Below are 10,031 nucleotides of genomic sequence, written 5' to 3'. Positions count from 1 at the left end.
AATATCAGGTTTTTAACCAATTCTTACCCGTTAACCAAAAATCAACGTTTAACCATAATTTTTATCCGAACCTAAATTTTTAAATAATATTAAAATACAAATAATTTCAAATATCCAAAGTAAATATTTATTTTAAATTAAAGTATTATCACTTTAAGCAAGTTTAGGGTGCTAACGAGATGCTCTATAAGTTCATAAAGGCAATCAATTTTTTGAACCAGTTTTAGGGGCTCCTAATGTATTAAGCATATTATAAATAATATTTTATTTATCTTATTTATTTATCTTAGTTTTATTCGGAAGTTTTCTTTTCAGTTTAGCCTGTTCTTGTTCTAGACCTTTGGAGCTTTCACCCACTGTCATTTTCATAGCTTGGGTGGACGCCTCTAGTGAAGAAAGTATGGTATAAACCTGTTTTCTGTCATTTCTTCACTCTACAGGTTTGGATCATCAACAAAACCTCCAGGAGAAGAAGACATATCTTCAGTAAAATGGCCACATCTACTAAGGGGGTGTTTGAGCAAACTGGCATTGCTTCATTTCCTTCGGTAGACACTAGAGGAGTCACTGTTTCAAGAGCTAGAATGGAGGTGTCAACAGCCAAATTACCCAAGTTCGCATGTGCTTCTGAAATTTCTGAAGTTTGAATGGGTAGAATTATTGAAGGATTGTTTTCGGTGAAGGCATTCGGTACGACTGGAGATGAGTTTTCAGCGTCAACCACTATCTTGCTTGCCGAGCCTTCATTCGAACTCTTCGCTGCAGGTTTTTCTTTCTTCAGCTTCTTTATACGAGCTAACATTTCATCACGAATAGAAGACATGATCAGAATTACTTGCATCAAAGAAAAGAAAGAGTATAAATTCAAAAAACGAAAGAAAATCTACCTTTTATAGCTTTAAATCGTGAAGACCCCAGATATGCAATTTCATTAGTGGTACTGAAGAATCTTGTTATCCTTCAGTTCAGATAACTCTAATCATCTCCTGATATTCCCATTTAAGGTCGTAATATCTGATTCGTTTGACGTTTATTGGTTATACAGGGCTTAACGCTTTGGCAGGTTTCTAGAAGGATTCTTCTTTTGGGCTTTCGTTCCATCTTGTGGCAAATGGAAATCCCCGAACGTATGGATTATTTGGGTTACCCCCATTCGGCTCTATCCAGATCCATTTGGGCTTAAAATCTTTTATGCTTTGCATTTTCTTTAAGAAAGGTCGTCTCGGCCACTGAGTGTACAATAAATTATGTCTTCATCAGTCTTCTTTGTTGGACACCAGAAATAACGAAATAAAGGACCGGTTAACCCAATTCCAAGATCAGTGCAGACCTTGTCAAAGCTAAGAAGCTCTAGCCATGCATTGGGGGTAATTTGGTAGGGACAAATGTTAAATTCATTTAACACGGCCACTATGCCTGTAGGCAGAGGAAATCCCATCTCACAATCCATATATTGGGTGAATAAGCCTAATTTTACGAGGAGGGGGAAGATGGGGTCTTTCATATCCTTTGGAAGAGAAATTATCATTCGCCGAAGCTAAGCATGCTTTTCTTCAAAAGTTCTTAGGTGAATAAGAGTTAAAGTAGAGGGCTATTTAGGAACCCTGTGATTTATTTTTCTGGGTTTGGTTACCTTTTCAACCTCTTCAACATCAACATCGGTTGTGACTATTTGTTTACCAGCGTGTGCTTTCTTGGTTCCATTTTTGGATGACGGACCAACCATTTGAGTAAAATGAAAGAAAATTAAATGAAAGAAAGAAGGCACAAAGACTTACAGTTTTTAGCAATGAAGGAATTCGTCAGGAGCAATAAGTGAAGAAGAAATGGGATCTCTCTCATCAATTTATGGAAAGATTGGAGAAAGGAGAAACGTTTCTGATTTTATTCTTATTGAGATCAATAAAGCATGGTAAATGGTAATTATTTATTCATAAAGAAGGTGGCTAATTAATGATTTCAAGATGACGTCATGGATGTTAGACGTCTTTTCAGCGGACTGATCGAGGAAACCCTAAAGGATTTTATAATGAAACTAGGTGGGACATCTCATACGGTATCATTTAATTGGGATGTAAGTCAAAAGGCTTTTGCTTCACACCGAAATCAGCACTTGGGCCTGGCCCAACCAAGGTCCATGGACGAACCTAGTTTCGGTCAAAACAATGACCTTCAGTTAGATAACATCTCTTCAGGAGTTGTTTAAAGGTGACACGTGGACCAATACAAGTGCTGGATTCCAATGCACGCTCCCCAAGTTCACATTTATTTCGGAACATAAATATAGGGTCCGAAGACCAATCTAATGATGCCACGTGTCTAGGTACATAATATTTTCCCTATAAATAGCTTGGACTCAGCTGTCATAGGTACATCACTTCTTAACTAAACTCTCTACGTTATTGCCTGAAGTTAGTCTAGTATTTCTTCAAATATCTACTGACTTTAGCATCAGAGAGGGTTCGTCGGACCTCCGGCCCCTTTTCTGACGGTTGTTCATTGATTCAGGTCATCGGAAGCCATCAGAGAGCAAATTACAGAAAGAAATATATCACCTTCGAACCAATAAATAAAGAAATCTCTCCCTGGGACCTAACGATCAATCCCAAAAAAATGTCAGAACCTAGTCGAATAAACACAATCTGTAAATAGATGGACCGAATGTTCACCCACAGATTTACATAGGCTACTGACATTATCATTCAACAAATCTTTGTTGCCGATAACATCTTTAGTCTAAATAAATTTTTTTATAGGCCCTCCAAACAAATAGTTTTACCTGTGGTGGAATCATGAAAAACAACATCCTCGTTCAAGCTAAAACTTGAGCAGCCCCTTGTACCAACGCCATTCTCCCATGCAAACGATAACCCGAGTATTGAGCGATTTCCACAAGTGCACGGTATACGCTTGTAGTAATAAAAGATATCGATCCCACATGGAACGTTTTTCGAACAAAACTTATTTATAATCGGTTAAATTTACTTTTAGGTTTATAATATGGAAAATCGTTTAATCGGTTTTGGTTTTGAAATTGCTAGATGAGAATTAGATTAGAGTATGAAAACGTTAGAAAATACTCTGATTTAAGAATGAATTTGCAAGATAGGAACGTTTAGTACTTTTTAGAAAAGTAAACAGATGTATTTGTTTGCATTAAGCAAAGAAAACAACTTTAAACTTTGTACGAATTATAAAGATGAAATAAATGACGGAACCTCTAATTAATTGGCTTTGAACATGACAAAACTCTATCCGGGATAATTGCCCTTAATCAAATTAAAACTCTTTCGAGATAATAATTTGCCTAAGTGTTCAACAAAGTTTCCTTGTAAATATTTTGAAAATATGTTTTAATGAAAACACCAGCAGTCACTTTAGTGGATTGGTTACCATAAGTGCTGCATAAAAATCTATCGAATAGAATGAACTTTATTAGATGAAATATAAATTGATACAAGTTTACAGAGAACATGGAGCATGGAAACATTCGACGGCTTGCAAGTGAACGGGTTGTCAATCCTTTCCTTGGGTTTCGTTAGAGGTTGTCAGGCTCCGGGGCGGATCCTCTACTCAATCTTCTCGTTGAATCTTCGTAATAGAGACTGGGTCAGTCTACTACCAAAATGAAAACTAAACTGGAACAATGTCTAAACGCTACTAAACTTGTTATTATTGAATAAACAATTTGTGTACAGCATATTGCTTTTTACAGAATCGAAATCTAACTTCTGAATCACTTGACTCGGAATTTCTGCATAAATTCTATACTAATCTCTTTTTTTTACATATCTTCAACTCTCCATCAACTCTTTATTTATAGATGTTGAAGAGCCTTGATTGAAGTGTCGTGTCCATTGTGAAGGATCGTATCTGTTCCGAAAGGACGTCTTTATCCACCCGAACGATCGCGTTTCGTCGAAAACGAAAGTGTGTAACTAGGCTTCTAAAAACTCCTGCTCGTACCGAGAATGGGGGAGCATCAATTGGTCTTTAAATGGAAGGAAGGGGAAACTGAGGAACGCGTGTTGCGACCGTGAATGTGGGGGCCGCGGTCGCGGCACGGAACGTTTTTCAGTTCTTCTGCTTTCGTTCGCGTCCTCGATTTGGCGTTATTAATTTCTGTCGTCTTCGATTCCTTTTGTAGGGTTTTTCTTTTGTTTTTGAGCTATTTTCGTTCCTATTTGGATTTTACCAAATATTTATGTACCTTACAAGAAAGAAACATATTCGAGAGTAAAAGCTTTCTAAACAGTTATAAATAGCATAAATTCGTAGCAATATTGATGTAATTATTGATGATATATTAGGTATATTTTGGGCTTAACACCGAGCAGACCAAATATAGTCCGCTTTTATCGAAATGCCAAATTAGACTGTCATTAACTTCAACATCCTAACTGGTAATGATAGGATACTAACATCAATATCGTCAAACAAAGGCCGAATCCTCCTGAAATCCAAATCTTTTAAGTCTTCCATTCGAAGATCCAAGATTAGTAAAAATTCGATGCCTATTTTGACTATCATCTGAGGCATAAAGTTTAGGGAGTCCCCTAACCACATATCGCGCCAAATGTTTACTTATAGACCATTGCCACCCGCCACCTTAAGCTAAACATTAACACGTCCTTTGAGCTCCAAATACTATGCCATATCAAACTTGGGTTTGAACTTATTCGAGATGGTAAAAGTCTCCCTCAGAGAAGTATTTAGCTTTGAGAATCTGACAAAATAAAGTATCCAATTTAGACATGAGGGTACATGCATGTTTAGCCAACATCGCGAAGTTAAACAAATGGAGATGCCTGAAACCAAATCCTTCATGCTCCTTTCGATGACACAAATTATCCCAAGCAGCGTAGTGAATTTGTTTCCTCCCATCCAGATTTGAACCCCACCAAAATGAATTCATCAACCGTTGCAACTTCTCACATATAGAAACAGGGATTAAAAACATACTCATATAAAACGTAGGAATCGCTTGTGCAACAAATTTTAATAAAACTTCCTTACCTGCATGTGAGAGCATCTTACTGTACCAACCAAAGATTTTATGCCACAACCGATTTTTTAAATAGCCAAAAATATCCCTTTTATTTCGACCACTCATATCTAGAATCTGAGAAAAAACCCTAACTCTCAACAAGGGAGAGAAAAAACTCTAACTCTCAACAAAGTAGAGGGAAAAATCAATGTTTATTAATAACATTCTGAAACGTCTATAGGAGAATTTCATGTTTATTAATGTTCTTAATGACATTCTAAAACGTCTATATGAGAATTCAAAGCTTATTAATGTCTTTAATGACATTCTGAAACGTTCATCCATACACGAATTTAATGCTCATTAATGTCTTTAGTGACATTCTTTTTTTTGAAACATCTTTAGTGACATTCTGAAACGTCTATGAGTGAATTCGTTGCTATCTTTGACTTCCTCGTGAAAAAAAAACCCAAGAACTCAAAATCCGTCTATAATCTGTCTTGGTTCGAGGCTATTTTAGGAATCTCCAAACTCAATCTCTACCGTTTAGAGTCTAAAACCATGCTTCTTCCAAATAGTGAAAACTCCACCAAATTGATCTTTAGTAACATTTTAGTACTTCACTCCTAAAGTGGGGGTAGGAAGTTACATTTATTTCCATTACATCATTATTAAAGAAGATATAGAACTTGCTAGAACTCTCTTTCTTTGTCTTAATTTCAACCATCTCATCAAACAAAATAAAAATGCCAACAAAAATGGTGTAAATTAAGTGGGGTCACAGAAAGTGCAATTTAACGTTCATATTTTATTTTAAATTTCATAAATTTTCCCATATAAATACCACTTTCCTCTCTCACATTCTCACTCACCACAAATTTCTAGAGCTCAAGAAAAAAATAATTAAGTAGCCATGGGCAAGGACATTGAAGTTGCCGGCGCCAGCAAGGACTACCAAGATCCGCCACCGGCACCGTTGATTGACGCCGACGAGTTGACTCAGTGGTCATTTTACAGAGCTATAATTGCTGAGTTTATAGCTACACTCTTGTTCTTGTACATAACTGTGTTAACTGTTATTGGGTACAAGAGCCAGACTGATCCTGCTAAAAACGCTGACGCTTGCGGCGGCGTTGGTATTCTGGGTATTGCCTGGGCTTTTGGTGGCATGATTTTTGTTCTTGTTTACTGCACTGCCGGTATTTCTGGTAAGTAATTTTAGTGAATTTTTTTTAATGAAAATTATTTTGAAATTTTAGAAGGGTAAATTACACCCATGGCCACTGAACTTTACCCGGTTTAACATTGTGGCCACTGAAATTCAATTTTTAATGGTATGATTACTGAATTTTACATTTTTTAACACCGGTGATCACTCAACTCACCGTTGACGGTCTCAAAATAAAAAATTCGAAGAATTAATATTATTCTAAGTATCTTTAATTCTTGAAATTTTCGTTTTAGGATTATTTAGGTCTTGTTTAGTTAAAAGAGAACCAATTTAAAGAGAAGGTGCCAACAAAAAAGTTATTTTGAAAATAAAAAATATGATTTCATAGTAAATTGTTCCACGATCAAGTACCCGTCTAAGGCCGCTTTTAAGAGATCGAGTTTAGATAAGAAAAAATGACTTTAAACTTGGTCCGGTGCAGACTCGTGTAAACAAAGGCTTAACTCACTCCAAAAGGTTCAAAGGGTGAGAATCACATATTTAAGGAGTCATATAGCTTCATCATTTAGCAATTTGGGATGTCTAACATGCCCCTTCACGTCCACTCCATTTGGTGCGTGACACTAATATCAGCGGGAACCCTAACATTGAACCATGACTTTGATACTATGTAAACAAAGGTCTTTTGATACCTCAAAGGTGATGATTGTCTCACATATTTAAGAAGTCATATAGCTTTCTCATTTAGTAATGTGAGATATCTGACAACTCGCTTATATGTAAGGCCGGCTTGAGTTTTATAAAAATTGTATGGACCAACCTAGCTTAGCTCGTCCAATAATATTAATTATTAAGTTTGTATATTAAATATTTAGTCTTAAAGTATAAATTATAATTTTTATTATTAAAAATACATGTATATTTTTGACCAATTTATTTAAGTTGGACTTGAGATTTGAAACGAATACAACCCGGTCAGAGTTTGCCTGGGTTGGACCTGGGCATAGTAAGCTCATTGGGCCTATCCCGAGTCCGGCAAACCGGCCCATAACCTGATCTAAAATTTATTAAAATTTACAGGTAAACTGACATTGTGAATAAAATTTGGGACTTTGGCAGGTGGTCATATAAACCCCGCTGTGACATTCGGGTTATTTTTGGCTAGAAAGGTGTCACTGGTCCGAGCCATAATGTACGTGGTGGCTCAGTGTTTAGGAGCCATATGTGGATGTGGGCTAGTCAAAGCCTTCCAAAAGGGCTATTATAATAGGTACGGCGGTGGAGCCAATGAACTTTCCGATGGCTACAGCACAGGAACAGGTCTCGGTGCTGAAATTATAGGCACTTTTGTTCTTGTCTACACTGTCTTCTCTGCTACCGATCCCAAAAGAAATGCCCGCGACTCACATGTTCCCGTAAGTCTTATTTTAGATCAGTTGCATTCGCATGGACCATGATGACCACGTAAATTTGATCATTTACTGTTAGATCTAGATGGATTAAATATAAACCTTAGGATGTTTTGAATCTCCGCCTTAAGATTTTAATCCGTCTAGATCTAGCGGTGAATGACCAAATTTATGTGATCATCAGGGTCCATGTGAATGCAACTGTATTTCAGATCTCGTTTGATTCCATTATATAGATCACATAATACTATTATAACACGAAAACCCATCTGGCACCTCTAGGTGTTGGCTCCACTTCCAATTGGATTTGCAGTTTTCATGGTCCACTTAGCCACAATTCCAGTCACTGGGACTGGAATTAACCCAGCTAGGAGTTTTGGAGCTGCTGTGATGTATAATCAGGACAAGGCATGGGATGACCAAGTATGTCAATTCTTATAATTTTTTTTAAATGTTTTGTTTTAATTAATAATTTCCATAAAAATATTAATTAATTTTTTTTATAATTATTTGCAGTGGATATTCTGGGTTGGACCATTTATTGGGGCTGCAATAGCTGCATTCTACCACCAGTATGTTCTGAGAGCAGGTGCTATAAAGGCTCTAGGGTCTTTCAGGAGCAGTTCCAATATGTAATTTGGGGCAAAAATGAAATTATTAATTTGTAAATTGATTATTATGAGATTGGGCACTTTGTTTTATTTGTGCCCAAATGTTTCATCCACTTTGCAATTTGCTCTTTTTGTTTTTTGTTTGTTTTTGGTATTTTGTGCCTTTGTACTCATGATGGTGTTGAGAAATTTATCATAATCAAGTATTTTGTTTTTTTGGGCAAAAAGAATATTTTGTTCATTTGATCTTTATTTCCACCTATACTTATTTGTTAATATGCCAATTAAAATTAGTTTGGGTTAATAAATTTAAGAGAATTCAATAATTAATTAGCTTTGAATATAGTGGTGGAAAAAGGATTTTTTTTACAGCATTTCGTAATAAATTCAGTAAAATTGTAAAAAACGTTAGATATATTAGTCGAATAATCAAGGCTCTTAGAAATTAATTGGGGTTAATCAAAGAATTAATCAAATTTATATTTTTATAAGAAAGTGCAATTAAAAATGTATTATATTATTTAAAAATAATAATATAAAATATTTAACATAAAAAATATGTATATTTGTAATATATATTTTTAAAAAACGTGTCGAAAAAAAACATTTTAACGACGATATCAGTGAAATAAGTAAAAAAATGTTCATATGTAATATAATTAATTGAAAACTATGAAACAATGCTTTAACATCTTTAATCATATCATAGAAATAAGTAGATAATGCAATTAAATAAATATATCTAAAAATAATAAACACAATTCACCAAAAAAATCATGCGACAATATTCACAAGTGAGTTATAATAAAGCATCAAAATAATAAGATTTTTTTTTTGTTTTCGCCGCTCAAGCGGCCAAAAAACGGACAAGAGGCAAAAAATCGGTAAAGGGATCTAGGCAGAAAAAATCGGAAAGAATTATCGATTTTGAGTTCCTAGGCAGAACGTAGACGGTTGAGACAGGATTGTTTTTTAACACTAGATCCCACCAATCAAAATAGTATTGTATATTGTTTTACCTGAAACGATTGATGTTAAGAAAGAAGTATATGTGAAGGACATTAATTGAGGGAGATAATCTATTGTTACTAATTTGGTCTCCTCTTACATGTCACTCTCACATAAAAAAATCAATTCATTTTTATGCTCGAGATTGAATGTATCTAGGCTAAGCTAGATTGAGTATCAAATACGAATGTCAGTCTGATTCATGAAACGCGAAATTCAACGGGCTGAGTGAGTCAACAAATCCACATAAACAAGTCTTTATTTATTGTGGAAATTCAGTGGAAGGCTACAAATCCACTAACATTTATTACAACCTTTGTCAAAAAAAAAAAAAAAAAAAACATTTATTACAACCTTGATAATATATTTATCCATTTAATGAGAAAGATAAATTTAATAACTTTAATATCATAAGCTGAAAATTAAAATTTCTAAAACACCATTAAACATACATCAATTATTAATTCTTTCTATGGAAATTTATAACACCATATCCAATGAATAAATATACTTACTGGAAGGCTACAAATCCACTAAATCAAGCATTGTAAATTATAATATCTCAAACATGGTAAAATAGAATAATGATATGAAAATAACACATTTAAATGTCATACAAATGAAATGCACTTCAATCTAAAAATCCGATGCAACAAGAGTTAAACTGTCAATCAATAAATCACAAACATTGGTTAATGAGGGTTAATCCAAGTGGTAAGGAGTTGAATCTCTACTTTATCGGTGTGTGCTTTCACATTGTAACGTTCGGAAAAAAATTATATTTATATATGTAAATTTTTGAAATTAAAATTCTCAAATAATTAATTAAGATTTATTATTTTAAT

General features: G+C 34.7%; 1 protein-coding gene across 1 annotated transcript; it reads left to right on the top strand.

The window, feature by feature from the left end:
* Positions 1-5,843: 5,843 nt before the first annotated feature.
* LOC136209020 (aquaporin PIP2-1-like) lies at positions 5,844-8,419 on the top strand. Its single transcript, XM_066000362.1, has 4 exons — positions 5,844-6,195; positions 7,278-7,573; positions 7,850-7,990; positions 8,084-8,419. Exons 1-4 carry the CDS (start codon positions 5,901-5,903, stop codon positions 8,201-8,203), a joined length of 852 nt encoding a protein of 283 aa, XP_065856434.1. The 5' UTR covers positions 5,844-5,900; the 3' UTR covers positions 8,204-8,419.
* The last annotated feature ends 1,612 nt before the right edge of the window (positions 8,420-10,031 follow it).

The sequence above is a fragment of the Euphorbia lathyris genome, chromosome 10 (assembly GCF_963576675.1).
Source record: "Euphorbia lathyris chromosome 10, ddEupLath1.1, whole genome shotgun sequence".
NCBI lineage: Eukaryota > Viridiplantae > Streptophyta > Magnoliopsida > Malpighiales > Euphorbiaceae > Euphorbia > Euphorbia lathyris.
The sequence above is the reverse complement of the archived record's forward strand: the minus strand, read 5'-3'. Positions and strand labels throughout refer to the sequence as shown.

Bases quoted from the DNA above. Each gene is read 5' to 3' on its own strand.
- LOC136209020 (XM_066000362.1), top strand. From the start codon at position 5,901: ATGGGCAAGGACATTGAAGTTGCCGGCGCCAGCAAGGACTACCAAGAT. The intron at 6,196-7,277 runs GTAAGTAATTTT...GGACTTTGGCAG, and splicing joins CTGCACTGCCGGTATTTCTG to GTGGTCATATAAACCCCGCT. The intron at 7,991-8,083 runs GTATGTCAATTC...AATTATTTGCAG, and splicing joins ACAAGGCATGGGATGACCAA to TGGATATTCTGGGTTGGACC.